Consider the following 17,457-nt stretch of genomic DNA (forward strand, 5'->3'; position numbering starts at 1 on the left):
TTCTATTTTTTAAAAACAATAATTATCTTGATAGGTTGGGCCAATCCTGGATGTACTGCAATACCAGGTCAACCCGTGGCCAGGATGGAGCAAGCTCCTATTCCATGGCCTGAATTCAAAAATCAGTTTAATATAGAAGCTACTCGATGAGAAGCGTTTCAGATATTAAGCTGAAAAGAACAGATACTACACATGATCTTAGCCAAAAGGCCGAGAAGCGATAACAATTAAACGAATCTCAACTAGTACCAACAAATGACGACTTGTTGTCGAATCAGTGTGATACATACAATGTAGCTAATGTATACATTCAATCGATGTGTTAAGCCATACCGTTGAAAATGTAAAACTTTTTACAGAGATTATAGAATAATATAATTAATTTGTAATAACTGCCAACATGTTTTTTTTTAAACAAAATTGATGACGTCTTACGTTCGATGGTCGTAACACACCGTTAACGTTATAGAACACATTACGTTGTCAATTTACATAACAATACAGAGAATACATACAATAAAGTAAGTAGCGTAAGGTTTGTCGAGCCGGACCGTCAAACAAAGACGAAATAGTAAAATGTACGTCTCATGCCTATAAATTACGTCAATAAAATAAACTTGAAATTAAGCCCATTCGTTTCTCTGTGCATTTTAATAATTAAACGATCAACTGAAAGTACAGTAACGCTTTATTTAGACAAATAATAATATTTCTCTAATGAAAAAATATACGTAACAACACGTAACCTGTTACGCAAATACAGACAATAACAGTGTTACAGTGTGACAGATTCTATTTTTTTAAAATAATAATTATCTTGATAGGTTGGGCCAATCCTGGATGTACTGCAATACCAGGTCAACCCGTGGCCAGGATGGAGCAAGCTCCTATTCCATGGCCTGAATTCAAAAATCAGTTTCATATAGAAGCTACTCGATGAGCAGCGTTTCAGATATTAAGCTGAAAAGAACAGATACTACACATGATCTTAGCCAAAAGGCCGAGAAGCGATAACAATTAAACGAATCTCAACTAGTACCAACAAATGACGACTTGTTGTCGAATCAGTGTGATACATACAATGTAGCTAATGTATACATTCGACCGATGTGTTAAGCCATACCGTTGAAAATGTAAAAGTTTTTACAGAGATTATAGAATAATATAATTAATTTGTAATAACTACCAACATGTTTTTCTTAAACAAAATTGATGACGTCTTACGTTCGATGGTCGTAACACACCGTTAACGTTATAGAACACATTACGTTGTCAATTTACATAACAATACAGAGAATACATACAATAAAGTAAGTAGCGTAAGGTTTGTCGAGCCGGACCGTCAAACAAAGACGAAATAGTAAAATGTACGTCTCATGCCTATAAATTACGTCAATAAAATAAACTTGAAATTAAGCCCATTCGTTTCTCTGTGCATTTTAATAATTAAACGATCAACTGAAAGTACAGTAACGCTTTATTTAGACAAATAATAATATTTCTCTAATGAAAAAATATACGTAACAACACGTAACCTGTTACGTAAATACAGACAATAACAGTGTTACAGTGTGACAGATTCTATTTTTTAAAAATAATAATTATCTTGATAGGTTGGGCCAATCCTGGATGTACTGCAATACCAGGTCAACCCGTGGCCAGGATGGAGCAAGCTCCTATTCCATGGCCTGAATTCAAAAATCAGTTTAATATAGAAGCCACTCGATGAGCAGCGTTTCAGATATTAAGCTGAAAAGAACAGATACTACACATGATCTTAGCCAAAAGGCCGAGAAGCGATAACAATTAAACGAATCTCAACTAGTACCAACAAATGACGACTTGTTGTCGAATCAGTGTGATACATACAATGTAGCTAATGTATACATTCGACCGATGTGTTAAGCCATACCGTTGAAAATGTAAAACATTTTACAGTGATTATAGAATAATATAATTAATTTGTAATAACTACCAACATGTTTTTTTTAAACAAAACTGATGACGTCTTACGTTCGATGGTCGTAACACACCGTTAACGTTATAGAACACATTACGTTGTTAATTTGCATAACAATACAGAGAATACATACAATAAAGTAAGTAGCGTAAGGTTTGTCGACCCAGATCGTAAAACAAAGACGATACAGTAAAATGTACGTCTCATGCCTATAAATTACGTCAATAAAATAAACTTGAAATTAAGCCCATTCGTTTCTCTGTGCATTTTAATAATTAAACGATCAACTGAAAGTACAGTAACGCTTTATTTAGACAAATAATAATATTTCTCTAATGAAAAAATATACGTAACAACACGTAACCTGTTACGTAAATACAGACAATAACAGTGTTACAGTGTGACAGATTCTATATTTTTAAATAATAATTATCTTGATAGGTTGGGCCAATCCTGGATGTACTGCAATACCAGGTCAACCCGTGGCCAGGATGGAGCAAGCTCCTATTCCATGGCCTGAATTCAAAAATCAGTTTAATATAGAAGCCACTCGATGAGCAGCGTTTCAGATATTAAGCTGAAAAGAACAGATACTCCTTTTTGATTTAGAGCGAACACAAACAAGGATAAACTAACTCAGAACATAACCACTAAGCGTTCAACCCCAGGCAGGCTGCCCACGGCAGACCGGAATACGTGAGGGTACGATCCTCCCTGCCTCTAAAAACTAAACACTGAACAAAAACAAGATGCGAGAAAACAGACACCGCAGTAAATCGAATTAATTTACAACTTAAAAACCAAATTTTCGCCCACCACGCATGCGAGAACACCTTGAGTGCACCAAAAATTTTGAAAAATTGGTAACTGACACTTGAGACGTGTAAACTCGAGATTAATACGATTTTTTAGAGCTTTCTTGACTAAGAGAATAAGACCTTCTTCCGAAACAAATTCATTGTGGAACAAGGCCTGACATCTAGCCTTCCAAATAACAAACTTAATCTCCGAAATAAAAAACACAGCCAATTCATAAAGAAGCTGCTCGGACGCATTAAATGAAAAAAATATCAAGTGGTTCTCAGACACTGAGACATCCAACCCATGGAAGCGACTAAGCACTTCCATCCCCCACTGCCAAACTAAAGCGAGATGCGAGCAGTCCATCAGACAGTGGCGGATTGATTCCGTAACACCACACCAAGGACAGTCAAAACGCTTGACCGACATTCTGCGAAGTTTCAAAACTTCTCCAACCGGTAGACAATTATGTACCGCTTTCCATCCTACTTCTCTACTACAGTTAAGGATTCTACCACCCCATAGAGCCTTAAAAGCCAAATCCCAATCCTGGGCCGGACGTGAACGCACACAAGAAGCCACATGACTGATCCCCTCTAATCTAGCATTAAAAACATCTTTACTCGAAACCTGATGCCAAGCAACTTGTTTCTTGCACAGGAGCCAATAATCGTGACACAATTTCCCCAGATGGACATATACCATCGGAGGTTCCATATCATGGGGACGGTTGTTATCCCACTCCAAAATCCCAAGTCGATGAAGAACCCGACCTAACCATAAGGCACCAAAGAAAGTCCATTCAACCCCTTTGCACACCTGTGACATGGAAGAAATTAGAATACTTTCACATTTCGCCACCGGATCTAACAGACCCAAGCCACCTTTACTTTTCGGCAAAAATAAGGTCTTCCGCGAAACCATTTCTCTACCACCCTTCCACACGAAAGAGAACATGCACTTATATATACGCTTGACCAAAGCCATAGGAGCAACGTAAACAGGAGCTACAAACAACACAATAGGTAACGCTAAAGAATTCAAAATCAGGATTCTACCCATTACAGACATTTTCCTATTTTTCCATTTTTCAACTGTTGTTTCAAACCGCCCTACAACTTTCTCCCACGTAGCCAGACCGGGATCTTGAGCCCCAAACTCTACCCCGCAAACTTTTAAAGAATTCACAGACCACGGGACTGACTCCACCCCAGGAAGTCGAGATAACCCGCGCCACACACCCCATAACAGACCACATGTTTTCGAAAGATTAAATCGGGAACCAGAGACCCCCTCAAACGCCTTTAATAATTTTAGTAAAGAGATAACAGAGGAACGAGACGAATTAATACATGTGAGGTCATCTGCGTATTGGATGAACTTGCATTCTTTCCCACCGCTTCCGGGGAGCGTTATTCCTTGAATGCAATCGGAACTTTGAATCCTGCACGCCAATGCTTCCATGTATAAAACATACAACAAAGGAGACAGCGGGCAACCTTGCCTCACCCCCCGAGTTAACGGAAATGAACGAGAGACAAAACCATTAACCATCACACCACTAAATAGGTTGCAATACAAAACGCGCAGCCATTGAAGAAACTTCATGCCAAACCCCATCCTTCTCAACACTTGAAATAAAAAATCAACGTTAACTCTGTCAAAAGCTTTTTCTTGATCAAAAGATATGATTGCTAAGGGAAACTTGCGTCTTGATGAAAATTCCACAATATCCCTTAGAAGAACTAAATTAGACTGAAGTCGTCTGCCGGGAACGCTACATGTTTGGAAGGGGCCTACCAAATCACCCATCACGCTACCCAAACGAAGACAAAGCACTTTTGCCAAAATTTTATAATCAACATTTAGCAGGGTGATAGGACGCCGGTTCTTTGGGTCTTGGCTGTCCCCAGGCTTCTGTAACAGGGTTATAAGACCAACCCGTTGCGATTTCGACAAGCTACCGGACTGAAATACTGAAGTATAAACCTCAATTAAGTCGGCGCCAATAAGCGACCAAAATTCCAAATAAAATTCCACTGGCAGGCCATCTGACCCAGGTGATTTGTCTTTGGCCATGGAAGAAATAGCTTTCAGTACCTCGGCCGCATCCACAGTTCCTTCCAAATCGTTTACCTTTGTTCTTGGAACTTGCCTTTTTACACCATTCAAGAAGCTTTCTTGTCCGGGTATGTCTAACTTGCTGTTGCTTCCGTCAAAAAGGTCCTGATAATAGTCAGCAAAAACCTCAGCGATTTCCTCGCTATCAGTGACGACCTCGCCTTTACTGTTACGCACTGACCTGATCAGTTTCTTCTGTCCTCTCTGTTTTTCTTGGCCAAAAAAGAACTTGGAGCTCTTTTCCCCTTCCTCTAAAAACCGGACTCTTGCCCTAATTCGGGCCCCTTCTCTTTCTACCTGGACGAGCTTGTTTAACTTAACCTTTATTGCTGCCATTGAATCCAAAACTGCTGCCTCTTTAGACCGGTTGAGCTGGCATTTTAGATGCTCATACTCTTTCTCTAATCTTCTCCTTTCATTCTTCTTTGAAGTACTGATCCTCACCGAGTGGGAGATAATAACCTCTTTAGACCTCCTCTTTACATCGTCCCACCATTCAAGCATTGACGGAAACCCATGCTTTAACGACTGCCACAACTTATATCTATGAGAGAAGTCTTCAGTAAACACAGGATCATTCAGAACAGAAATGTTGCATTTCCATACGCCTTTACCTTTTCTTATGCAGGATGACACCTCCGCTTCCATTACTGTCCATTCATGATCAGAGCACGCACATACAGAGTACTCAAAACGCTTAACACAGATTGAAGGGGATGCATAAAACCTATCAAGTCTACAGGCAACCCCCTTTGCGCTTGAGCTCCAGGATGTGCTAACGGTATTAGGATGTAACACGCGGAACTGGTCGACCAGGCCATAATCCTGACAAAAATCTCGTAATTCGACAGAGCCGGACATTCCGAGCCCCGGGTTTCCCCCCACTTTGTCTGTACCTCCATCCATGATGCAATTAAAGTCCCCACCTAGAACACAAGGCACGGCTGGGGAAAGCCACTCCGGCAGTGCAGCGAAGTACGCCTTTCTAATTGCCGGGTCATTTGGAGCATACACACAACAGAGCTGCACCAACTTTTCTCCGAACTTTACCAATCCTGAGATCACAGTACCATCCACATCCCTGCGAACTTTCGAAAGGGATAGCCCTGAACGAAGTAATATCCCGACTCCTCCACTTCGATTGGAGCTTCCACCCCAAAAGGCGCATGCACCCCATTCAAGAGACCACTGGTCGCTATCCATACCACAATGAACTTCCTGTAAAAAAATCACATCATATTTCTTTTGCCTACACGAATTAAAAATAAAAGTCCTCTTTGCAGGATCTCTTAACCCATTTACATTTAAAGAACAGAATAAGATCATTGCTAAAAATAAAATTAAGCTAAAAACACTCATTACTATGGCAACGATAGACGAACCATGTCGTTCACTGACGTCCTCAATACATACCCAGTATGCATTTCGACCAGGTGCGGGATTACCTCAGAAGGCCTCGACATCCGCCTTCTACACGCTCTAACCGGGCAGTCAACCATTACGTTACTTTTGCCATGCTTTTTCGCCATGTGGTCTACATATGTCGCCCAAGCCGTAAAGGACCCCTTGGTGCAACCCTTGGGGCAGCTTAATATAAACCCTCTTTCCTTGGCAAATTTTGAACTGTCAAGTTTAACTTGGGCCCTTTCTCGTCTGATCGTTTCTTTATCCGCGGATGCCATTGGCACCTCTTCCTCAGAACTAGCTTCTTCCTGAATTACCAGCCTTTGATCTTCTGGAAGGTCTCCCATATCGCAATCAGCCCAGCTGCCAGAACATGTTGGTGTCACCAAATCTCCGATAGTAGACACATTACTAGTTTGTGATACCCCTTCATCAACAGTTGACACAGAGCTAGTCAGTGTGCCCCTGTCATCTTGTGTAGACAGGTAACTGTCGTCTAACTCACCAGAAACGTCCACACTAATGTTGCTGTCTTCCTCTTCAACCGCATCCACTTCCAAACCTTCTATCTGAGATTCCTGCTCACCTATTTCCGTATTCTCATTCTCACTTCCATCCTCTACTCTATTTTCCCCTTTGGCCTTTGAACTAAACGACACGGGGCAGTTCCTGTAAACATGACCAGACACACCACAGATCGAACATTTAATCTCATTCTGACAGTCCAGTGCCACATGCCCTAATTCCAGACATTTATTACACTTCTTTTGCGAGCAGTCCCGGACAAAGTGACCTTCTACGCCGCATCGGAGGCACGTTTTAGGCTGTCCCCAATAAGAAACCCAACAGTTTCTAGAACCCACTCTGATTTGCGACGGTATGTTCGTTTTAAGAGCCATCATAAACTGCCTGTTACCATTATAAATGGTAGGAAATTCACGATACGTCAATCTACGGGAAGCCAACACTTCACCATATCGGGAAAGCACACATTTCACAACCTCATCCTGGACCTCATGCTCGACGTACAGCACCGTAACAGTCACTCTGTTGTCGTAAATATTGACGACCATGTTCGTACTAACACTGCTCAACTCACCGGCCGCACGACGGCATATTGCAGGGGTCTTGAAAGACACGTCGTACGATCGACTGCTTAACCGCTGAACAGCTTCCACTTCTTCTACCCGAACACCAGATTTCTTGATGTCCGCAAACACAGACTTCACATCCACATCCTCTTCGTATCTCAGGTTGAGAGACGAAAATCTCCGCATTTTGAGGCGCCAAGTACTTCAAAAAGATACAGGTATAATCTTCTATCTTACCACCACACAAGAACAGATACTACACATGATCTTAGCCAAAAGGCCGAGAAGCGATAACAATTAAACGAATCTCAACTAGTACCAACAAATGACGACTTGTTGTCGAATCAGTGTGATACATACAATGTAGCTAATGTATACATTCGACCGATGTGTTAAGCCATACCGTTGAAAATGTAAAACATTTTACAGTGATTATAGAATAATATAATTAATTTGTAATAACTACCAACATGTTTTTTTTAAACAAAACTGATGACGTCTTACGTTCGATGGTCGTAACACACCGTTAACGTTATAGAACACATTACGTTGTTAATTTGCATAACAATACAGATAATACATACAATAAAATAAGTAGCGTAAGGTTTGTCGACCCAGATCGTAAAACAAAGACGATACAGTAAAATTTACGTCTCATGCCTATAAATTACGTCAATAAAATAAACTTGAAATTAAGCCAATTCGTTTCTCGGTGCTTTTTAACAATTAAACGATCAACTGAAAGTACAGTAACGCTTTATTCAGACAAATAATAATATTTCTCTAATGAAAAAATATAACGTAACAACACGTAACCTGTTACGTAAATACAGACAATAACAGTGTTACACTGTGACAGATTCTATTTTTTAAAAACAATAATTATCTTGATAGGTTGGGCCAATCCTGGATGTACTGCAATACCAGGTCAACCCGTGGCCAGGATGGAGCAAGCTCCTATTCCATGGCCTGAATTCAAAAATCAGTTTAATATAGAAGCTACTCGATGAGTAGCGTTTCAGATATTAAGCTGAAAAGAACAGATACTACACATGATCTTAGCCAAAAGGCCGAGAAGCGATAACAATTAAACGAATCTCAACTAGTACCAACAAATGACGACTTGTTGTCGAATCAGTGTGATACATACAATGTAGCTAATGTATACATTCAACCGATGTGTTAAGCCATACCGTTGAAAATGTAAAAGTTTTACAGAGATTATAGAATAATATAACTAAATTTTAATAACTGCCAACATGTTTTTTTTAAACAAAACTGATGACGTCTTACGTTCGATGGTCGTAACACACCGTTAACGTTATAGAACACATTACGTTACGTTGTCAATTTACATAACAATACAGAGAATACACACAATAAAGTAAGTAGCGTAAGGTTTGTCGAGCCGGACCGTAAAACAAAGACGATACAGTAAAATGTACGTCTCATGCCTATAAATTACGTCAATAAAATAAACTTGAAATTAAGCCCATTCGTTTCTCTGTGCATTTTAACAATTAAACGATCAACTGAAAGTACAGTAACGCTTTATTCAGACAAATAATAATATTTCTCTAATGAAAAAATATAACGTAACAACACGTAACCTGTTACGTAAACACAGACAATAACAGTGTTACACTGTGACAGATTCTATTTTTTAAAAACAATAATTATCTTGATAGGTTGGGCCAATCCTGGATGTACTGCAATACCAGGTCAACCCGTGGCCAGGATGGAGCAAGCTCCTATTCCATGGCCTGAATTCAAAAATCAGTTTAATATAGAAGCTACTCGATGAGCAGCGTTTCAGATATTAAGCTGAAAAGAACAGATACTACACATGATCTTAGCCAAAAGGCCGAGAAGCGATAACAATTAAACGAATCTCAACTAGTACCAACAAATGACGACTTGTTGTCGAATCAGTGTGATACATACAATGTAGCTAATGTATACATTCAATCGATGTGTTAAGCCATACCGTTGAAAATGTAAAAGTTTTACAGAGATTATAGAATAATATAATTAATTTTTAATAACTGCCAACATGTTTTTTTTAAACAAAACTGATGACGTTTTACGTTCGATGGTCGTAACACACCGTTAACGTTATAGAACACATTACGTTGTCAATTTACATAACAATACAGAGAATACATACAATAAAGTAAGTAGCGTAAGGTTTGTCGAGCCGGACCGTCAAACAAAGACGAAATAGTAAAATGTACGTCTCATGCCTATAAATTACGTCAATAAAATAAACTTGAAATTAAGCCCATTCGTTTCTCTGTGCATTTTAATAATTAAACGATCAACTGAAAGTACAGTAACGCTTTATTTAGACAAATAATAATATTTCTCTAATGAAAAAATATACGTAACAACACGTAACCTGTTACGTAAATACAGACAATAACAGTGTTACAGTGTGACAGATTCTATTTTTTTAAAATAATAATTATCTTGATAGGTTGGGCCAATCCTGGATGTACTGCAATATCAGGTCAACCCGTGGCCAGGATGGAGCAAGCTCCTATTCCATGGCCTGAATTCAAAAATCAGTTTAATATAGAAGCTACTCGATGAGCAGCGTTTCAGATATTAAGCTGAAAAGAACAGATACTCCTTTTTGATTTAGAGCGAACACAAACAAGGATAAACTAACTCAGAACATAACCACTAAGCGTTCAACCCCAGGCAGGCTGCCCACGGCAGACCGGAATACGTGAGGGTACGATCCTCCCTGCCTCTAAAAACTAAACACTGAACAAAAACAAGATGCGAGAAAACAGACACCGCAGTAAATCGAATTAATTTACAACTTAAAAACCAAATTTTCGCCCACCACGCATGCGAGAACACCTTGAGTGCACCAAAAATTTTGAAAAATTGGTAACTGACACTTGAGACGTGTAAACTCGAGATTAATACGATTTTTTAGAGCTTTCTTGACTAAGAGAATAAGACCTTCTTCCGAAACAAATTCATTGTGGAACAAGGCCTGACATCTAGCCTTCCAAATAACAAACTTAATCTCCGAAATAAAAAACACAGCCAATTCATAAAGAAGCTGCTCGGACGCATTAAATGAAAAAAATATCAAGTGGTTCTCAGACACTGAGACATCCAACCCATGGAAGCGACTAAGCACTTCCATCCCCCACTGCCAAACTAAAGCGAGATGCGAGCAGTCCATCAGACAGTGGCGGATTGATTCCGTAACACCACACCAAGGACAGTCAAAACGCTTGACCGACATTCTGCGAAGTTTCAAAACTTCTCCAACCGGTAGACAATTATGTACCGCTTTCCATCCTACTTCTCTACTACAGTTAAGGATTCTACCACCCCATAGAGCCTTAAAAGCCAAATCCCAATCCTGGGCCGGACGTGAACGCACACAAGAAGCCACATGACTGATCCCCTCTAATCTAGCATTAAAAACATCTTTACTCGAAACCTGATGCCAAGCAACTTGTTTCTTGCACAGGAGCCAATAATCGTGACACAATTTCCCCAGATGGACATATACCATCGGAGGTTCCATATCATGGGGACGGTTGTTATCCCACTCCAAAATCCCAAGTCGATGAAGAACCCGACCTAACCATAAGGCACCAAAGAAAGTCCATTCAACCCCTTTGCACACCTGTGACATGGAAGAAATTAGAATACTTTCACATTTCGCCACCGGATCTAACAGACCCAAGCCACCTTTACTTTTCGGCAAAAATAAGGTCTTCCGCGAAACCATTTCTCTACCACCCTTCCACACGAAAGAGAACATGCACTTATATATACGCTTGACCAAAGCCATAGGAGCAACGTAAACAGGAGCTACAAACAACACAATAGGTAACGCTAAAGAATTCAAAATCAGGATTCTACCCATTACAGACATTTTCCTATTTTTCCATTTTTCAACTGTTGTTTCAAACCGCCCTACAACTTTCTCCCACGTAGCCAGACCGGGATCTTGAGCCCCAAACTCTACCCCGCAAACTTTTAAAGAATTCACAGACCACGGGACTGACTCCACCCCAGGAAGTCGAGATAACCCGCGCCACACACCCCATAACAGACCACATGTTTTCGAAAGATTAAATCGGGAACCAGAGACCCCCTCAAACGCCTTTAATAATTTTAGTAAAGAGATAACAGAGGAACGAGACGAATTAATACATGTGAGGTCATCTGCGTATTGGATGAACTTGCATTCTTTCCCACCGCTTCCGGGGAGCGTTATTCCTTGAATGCAATCGGAACTTTGAATCCTGCACGCCAATGCTTCCATGTATAAAACATACAACAAAGGAGACAGCGGGCAACCTTGCCTCACCCCCCGAGTTAACGGAAATGAACGAGAGACAAAACCATTAACCATCACACCACTAAATAGGTTGCAATACAAAACGCGCAGCCATTGAAGAAACTTCATGCCAAACCCCATCCTTCTCAACACTTGAAATAAAAAATCAACGTTAACTCTGTCAAAAGCTTTTTCTTGATCAAAAGATATGATTGCTAAGGGAAACTTGCGTCTTGATGAAAATTCCACAATATCCCTTAGAAGAACTAAATTAGACTGAAGTCGTCTGCCGGGAACGCTACATGTTTGGAAGGGGCCTACCAAATCACCCATCACGCTACCCAAACGAAGACAAAGCACTTTTGCCAAAATTTTATAATCAACATTTAGCAGGGTGATAGGACGCCGGTTCTTTGGGTCTTGGCTGTCCCCAGGCTTCTGTAACAGGGTTATAAGACCAACCCGTTGCGATTTCGACAAGCTACCGGACTGAAATACTGAAGTATAAACCTCAATTAAGTCGGCGCCAATAAGCGACCAAAATTCCAAATAAAATTCCACTGGCAGGCCATCTGACCCAGGTGATTTGTCTTTGGCCATGGAAGAAATAGCTTTCAGTACCTCGGCCGCATCCACAGTTCCTTCCAAATCGTTTACCTTTGTTCTTGGAACTTGCCTTTTTACACCATTCAAGAAGCTTTCTTGTCCGGGTATGTCTAACTTGCTGTTGCTTCCGTCAAAAAGGTCCTGATAATAGTCAGCAAAAACCTCAGCGATTTCCTCGCTATCAGTGACGACCTCGCCTTTACTGTTACGCACTGACCTGATCAGTTTCTTCTGTCCTCTCTGTTTTTCTTGGCCAAAAAAGAACTTGGAGCTCTTTTCCCCTTCCTCTAAAAACCGGACTCTTGCCCTAATTCGGGCCCCTTCTCTTTCTACCTGGACGAGCTTGTTTAACTTAACCTTTATTGCTGCCATTGAATCCAAAACTGCTGCCTCTTTAGACCGGTTGAGCTGGCATTTTAGATGCTCATACTCTTTCTCTAATCTTCTCCTTTCATTCTTCTTTGAAGTACTGATCCTCACCGAGTGGGAGATAATAACCTCTTTAGACCTCCTCTTTACATCGTCCCACCATTCAAGCATTGACGGAAACCCATGCTTTAACGACTGCCACAACTTATATCTATGAGAGAAGTCTTCAGTAAACACAGGATCATTCAGAACAGAAATGTTGCATTTCCATACGCCTTTACCTTTTCTTATGCAGGATGACACCTCCGCTTCCATTACTGTCCATTCATGATCAGAGCACGCACATACAGAGTACTCAAAACGCTTAACACAGATTGAAGGGGATGCATAAAACCTATCAAGTCTACAGGCAACCCCCTTTGCGCTTGAGCTCCAGGATGTGCTAACGGTATTAGGATGTAACACGCGGAACTGGTCGACCAGGCCATAATCCTGACAAAAATCTCGTAATTCGACAGAGCCGGACATTCCGAGCCCCGGGTTTCCCCCCACTTTGTCTGTACCTCCATCCATGATGCAATTAAAGTCCCCACCTAGAACACAAGGCACGGCTGGGGAAAGCCACTCCGGCAGTGCAGCGAAGTACGCCTTTCTAATTGCCGGGTCATTTGGAGCATACACACAACAGAGCTGCACCAACTTTTCTCCGAACAGATACTACACATGATCTTAGCCAAAAGGCCGAGAAGCGATAACAATTAAACGAATCTCAACTAGTACCAACAAATGACGACTTGTTGTCGAATCAGTGTGATACATACAATGTAGCTAATGTATACATTCGACCGATGTGTTAAGCCATACCGTTGAAAATGTAAAACTTTTTACAGAGATTATAGAATAATATAATTAATTTGTAATAACTGCCAACATGTTTTTTTTAAACAAAACTGATGACGTCTTACGTTCGATGGTCGTAACACACCGTTAACGTTATAGAACACATTACGTTGTCAATTTACATAACAATACAGAGAATACATACAATAAAGTAAGTAGCGTAAGGTTTGTCGAGCCGGACCGTCAAACAAAGACGAAATAGTAAAATGTACGTCTCATGCCTATAAATTACGTCAATAAAATAAACTTGAAATTAAGCCCATTCGTTTCTCTGTGCATTTTAATAATTAAACGATCAACTGAAAGTACAGTAACGCTTTATTTAGACAAATAATAATATTTCTCTAATGAAAAAATATACGTAACAACACGTAACCTGTTACGTAAATACAGACAATAACAGTGTTACAGTGTGACAGATTCTATATTTTTAAATAATAATTATCTTGATAGGTTGGGCCAATCCTGGATGTACTGCAAAACCAGGTCAACCCGTGGCCAGGATGGAGCAAGCTCCTATTCCATGGCCTGAATTCAAAAATCAGTTTAATATAGAAGCCACTCGATGAGCAGCGTTTCAGATATTAAGCTGAAAAGAACAGATACTACACATGATCTTAGCCAAAAGGCCGAGAAGCGATAACAATTAAACGAATCTCAACTAGTACCAACAAATGACGACTTGTTGTCGAATCAGTGTGATACATACAATGTAGCTAATGTATACATTCGACCGATGTGTTAAGCCATACCGTTGAAAATGTAAAACTTTTTACAGAGATTATAGAATAATATAATTAATTTGTAATAACTGCCAACATGTTTTTTTTAAACAAAACTGATGACGTCTTACGTTCGATGGTCGTAACACACCGTTAACGTTATAGAACACATTACGTTGTCAATTTACATAACAATACAGAGAATACATACAATAAAGTAAGTAGCGTAAGGTTTGTCGAGCCGGACCGTCAAACAAAGACGAAATAGTAAAATGTACGTCTCATGCCTATAAATTACGTCAATAAAATAAACTTGAAATTAAGCCCATTCGTTTCTCTGTGCATTTTAATAATTAAACGATCAACTGAAAGTACAGTAACGCTTTATTCAGACAAATAAAAATATTTCTCTAATGAAAAAATATAACGTAACAACACGTAACCTGTTACGTAAATACAGACAATAACAGTGTTACACTGTGACAGATTCTATTTTTTAAAAACAATAATTATCTTGATAGGTTGGGCCAATCCTGGATGTACTGCAATACCAGGTCAACCCGTGGCCAGGATGGAGCAAGCTCCTATTCCATGGCCTGAATTCAAAAATCAGTTTAATATAGAAGGTACTCGATGAGTAGCGTTTCAGATATTAAGCTGAAAAGAACAGATACTACACATGATCTTAGCCAAAAGGCCGAGAAGCGATAACAATTAAACGAATCTCAACTAGTACCAACAAATGACGACTTGTTGTCGAATCAGTGTGATACATACAATGTAGCTAATGTATACATTCGACCGATGTGTTAAGCCATACCGTTGAAAATGTAAAAGTTTTTACAGAGATTATAGAATAATATAATTAATTTGTAATAACTACCAACATGTTTTTCTTAAACAAAACTGATGACGTCTAACGTTCAATGGTCGTAACACACCGTTAACGTTACAGAACACATTACGTTACGTTGTCAATTTACATAACAATACAGAGTATACATACAATGAAGTAAGTAGCGTAAGGTTTGTCGAACCGGACCGTCAAACAAAGACGAAACAGTAAAATGTACGTCTCATGGCTATAAATTACGTCAATAAAATAAACTTGAAATTAAGCCCATTCGTTTCTCTGTGCATTTTAATAATTAAACGATCAACTGAAAGTACAGTAACGCTTTATTCAGACAAATAATAATATTTCTCTAATGAAAAAATATAACGTAACAACACGTAACCTGTTACGTAAATACAGACAATAACAGTGTTACACTGTGACAGATTCTATTTTTTAAAAACAATAATTATCTTGATAGGTTGGGCCAATCCTGGATGTACTGCAATACCAGGTCAACCCGTGGCCAGGATGGAGCAAGCTCCTATTCCATGGCCTGAATTCAAAAATCAGTTTAATATAGAAGCTACTCGATGAGCAGCGTTTCAGATATTAAGCTGAAAAGAACAGATACTACACATGATCTTAGCCAAAAGGCCGAGAAGCGATAACAATTAAACGAATCTCAACTAGTACCAACAAATGACGACTTGTTGTCGAATCAGTGTGATACATACAATGTAGCTAATGTATACATTCAACCGATGTGTTAAGCCATACCGTTGAAAATGTAAAAGTTTTACAGAGATTATAGAATAATATAATTAATTTTTAATAACTGCCAACATGTTTTTTTTTAAACAAAACTGATGACGTTTTACGTTCGATGGTCGTAACACACCGTTAACGTTATAGAACACATTACGTTGTCAATTTACATAACAATACAGAGAATACATACAATAAAGTAAGTAGCCTAAGGTTTGTCGAGCCGGACCGTCAAACAAAGACGAAATAGTAAAATGTACGTCTCATGCCTATAAATTACGTCAATAAAATAAACTTGAAATTAAGCCCATTCGTTTCTCTGTGCATTTTAATAATTAAACGATCAACTGAAAGTACAGTAACGCTTTATTTAGACAAATAATAATATTTCTCTAATGAAAAAATATACGTAAAAACACGTAACCTGTTACGTAAATACAGACAATAACAGTGTTACAGTGTGACAGATTCTATTTTTTTAAAATAATAATTATCTTGATAGGTTGGACCAATCCTGGATGTACTGCAATACCAGGTCAACCCGTGGCCAGGATGGAGCAAGCTCCTATTCCATGGCCTGAATTCAAAAATCAGTTTAATATAGAAGCCACTCGATGAGCAGCGTTTCAGATATTAAGCTGAAAAGAACAGATACTACACATGATCTTAGCCAAAAGGCCGAGAAGCGATAACAATTAAACGAATCTCAACTAGTACCAACAAATGACGACTTGTCGAATCAGTGTGATACATACAATGTAGCTAATGTATACATTCAACAGATGTGTTAAGCCATACCGTTGAAAATGTAAAAGTTTTACAGAGATTATAGAATAATATAACTAATTTTTAATAACTGCCAACATGTTTTTTTTAAACAAAACTGATGACGTCTTACGTTCGATGGTCGTAACACACCGTTAACGTTATAGAACACATTACGTTACGTTGTCAATTTACATAACAATACAGAGAATACACACAATAAAGTAAGTAGCGTAAGGTTTGTCGAGCCGGACCGTAAAACAAAGACGATACAGTAAAATGTACGTCTCATGCCTATAAATTACGTCAATAAAATAAACTTGAAATTAAGCCCATTCGTTTCTCTGTGCATTTTAATAATTAAACGATCAACTGAAAGTACAGTAACGCTTTATTCAGACAAATAATAATATTTCTCTAATGAAAAAATATAACGTAACAACACGTAACCTGTTACGTAAATACAGACAATAACAGTGTTACACTGTGACAGATTCTATTTTTTAAAAACAATAATTATCTTGATAGGTTGGGCCAATCCTGGATGTACTGCAATACCAGGTCAACCCGTGGCCAGGATGGAGCAAGCTCCTATTCCATGGCCTGAATTCAAAAATCAGTTTAATATAGAAGCTACTCGATGAGCAGCGTTTCAGATATTAAGCTGAAAAGAACAGATACTACACATGATCTTAGCCAAAAGGCCGAGAAGCGATAACAATTAAACGAATCTCAACTAGTACCAACAAATGACGACTTGTTGTCGAATCAGTGTGATACATACAATGTAGCTAATGTAT

The 17,457-nt window shown here is 39.1% G+C and overlaps 1 protein-coding gene, 12 non-coding genes and 2 pseudogenes across 13 annotated transcripts; all 15 read right to left on the bottom strand.

Annotated features, from left to right (window-relative positions):
- Window positions 1-30: 30 nt before the first annotated feature.
- Window positions 31-222, bottom strand: LOC144836371 (U2 spliceosomal RNA). The gene has a single exon (XR_013611220.1). It is a non-coding gene; the product is annotated as a U2 spliceosomal RNA (small nuclear RNA).
- Window positions 223-820: 598 nt separating this feature from the next.
- On the bottom strand, window positions 821-1,012 carry LOC144836378 (U2 spliceosomal RNA). Its single transcript, XR_013611227.1, has one exon. It is a non-coding gene; the product is annotated as a U2 spliceosomal RNA (small nuclear RNA).
- A 597-nt stretch (window positions 1,013-1,609) lies between these two features.
- On the bottom strand, window positions 1,610-1,801 carry LOC144836374 (U2 spliceosomal RNA). Its single transcript, XR_013611223.1, has one exon. It is a non-coding gene; the product is annotated as a U2 spliceosomal RNA (small nuclear RNA).
- Window positions 1,802-2,397: 596 nt separating this feature from the next.
- On the bottom strand, window positions 2,398-2,588 carry LOC144836408 (U2 spliceosomal RNA). Its single transcript, XR_013611254.1, has one exon. It is a non-coding gene; the product is annotated as a U2 spliceosomal RNA (small nuclear RNA).
- Window positions 2,589-6,138: 3,550 nt separating this feature from the next.
- Window positions 6,139-7,563, bottom strand: LOC144835515 (uncharacterized). The gene has a single exon (XM_078690598.1). It carries the CDS (start codon window positions 7,561-7,563, stop codon window positions 6,244-6,246), a length of 1,320 nt encoding a protein of 439 aa, XP_078546724.1. The 3' UTR covers window positions 6,139-6,243.
- LOC144836420 (U2 spliceosomal RNA) lies at window positions 7,500-7,669 on the bottom strand (annotated as a pseudogene).
- Window positions 7,670-8,267: 598 nt separating this feature from the next.
- Window positions 8,268-8,459, bottom strand: LOC144836542 (U2 spliceosomal RNA). Its single transcript, XR_013611365.1, has one exon. It is a non-coding gene; the product is annotated as a U2 spliceosomal RNA (small nuclear RNA).
- A 602-nt stretch (window positions 8,460-9,061) lies between these two features.
- LOC144836349 (U2 spliceosomal RNA) lies at window positions 9,062-9,253 on the bottom strand. The gene has a single exon (XR_013611202.1). It is a non-coding gene; the product is annotated as a U2 spliceosomal RNA (small nuclear RNA).
- Window positions 9,254-9,849: 596 nt separating this feature from the next.
- Window positions 9,850-10,040, bottom strand: LOC144836409 (U2 spliceosomal RNA). Its single transcript, XR_013611255.1, has one exon. It is a non-coding gene; the product is annotated as a U2 spliceosomal RNA (small nuclear RNA).
- Window positions 10,041-13,276: 3,236 nt separating this feature from the next.
- Window positions 13,277-13,420, bottom strand: LOC144836421 (U2 spliceosomal RNA; annotated as a pseudogene).
- A 596-nt stretch (window positions 13,421-14,016) lies between these two features.
- Window positions 14,017-14,208, bottom strand: LOC144836380 (U2 spliceosomal RNA). The gene has a single exon (XR_013611228.1). It is a non-coding gene; the product is annotated as a U2 spliceosomal RNA (small nuclear RNA).
- A 598-nt stretch (window positions 14,209-14,806) lies between these two features.
- On the bottom strand, window positions 14,807-14,998 carry LOC144836385 (U2 spliceosomal RNA). Its single transcript, XR_013611233.1, has one exon. It is a non-coding gene; the product is annotated as a U2 spliceosomal RNA (small nuclear RNA).
- A 603-nt stretch (window positions 14,999-15,601) lies between these two features.
- LOC144836350 (U2 spliceosomal RNA) lies at window positions 15,602-15,793 on the bottom strand. The gene has a single exon (XR_013611203.1). It is a non-coding gene; the product is annotated as a U2 spliceosomal RNA (small nuclear RNA).
- Window positions 15,794-16,390: 597 nt separating this feature from the next.
- Window positions 16,391-16,582, bottom strand: LOC144836387 (U2 spliceosomal RNA). Its single transcript, XR_013611234.1, has one exon. It is a non-coding gene; the product is annotated as a U2 spliceosomal RNA (small nuclear RNA).
- A 599-nt stretch (window positions 16,583-17,181) lies between these two features.
- LOC144836351 (U2 spliceosomal RNA) lies at window positions 17,182-17,373 on the bottom strand. Its single transcript, XR_013611204.1, has one exon. It is a non-coding gene; the product is annotated as a U2 spliceosomal RNA (small nuclear RNA).
- Between the last annotated feature and the right edge of the window lie 84 nt (window positions 17,374-17,457).

This window comes from Antedon bifida, chromosome 2, assembly GCF_963402885.1.
Source record: "Antedon bifida chromosome 2, ecAntBifi1.1, whole genome shotgun sequence".
Classification (NCBI taxonomy): domain Eukaryota; kingdom Metazoa; phylum Echinodermata; class Crinoidea; order Comatulida; family Antedonidae; genus Antedon; species Antedon bifida.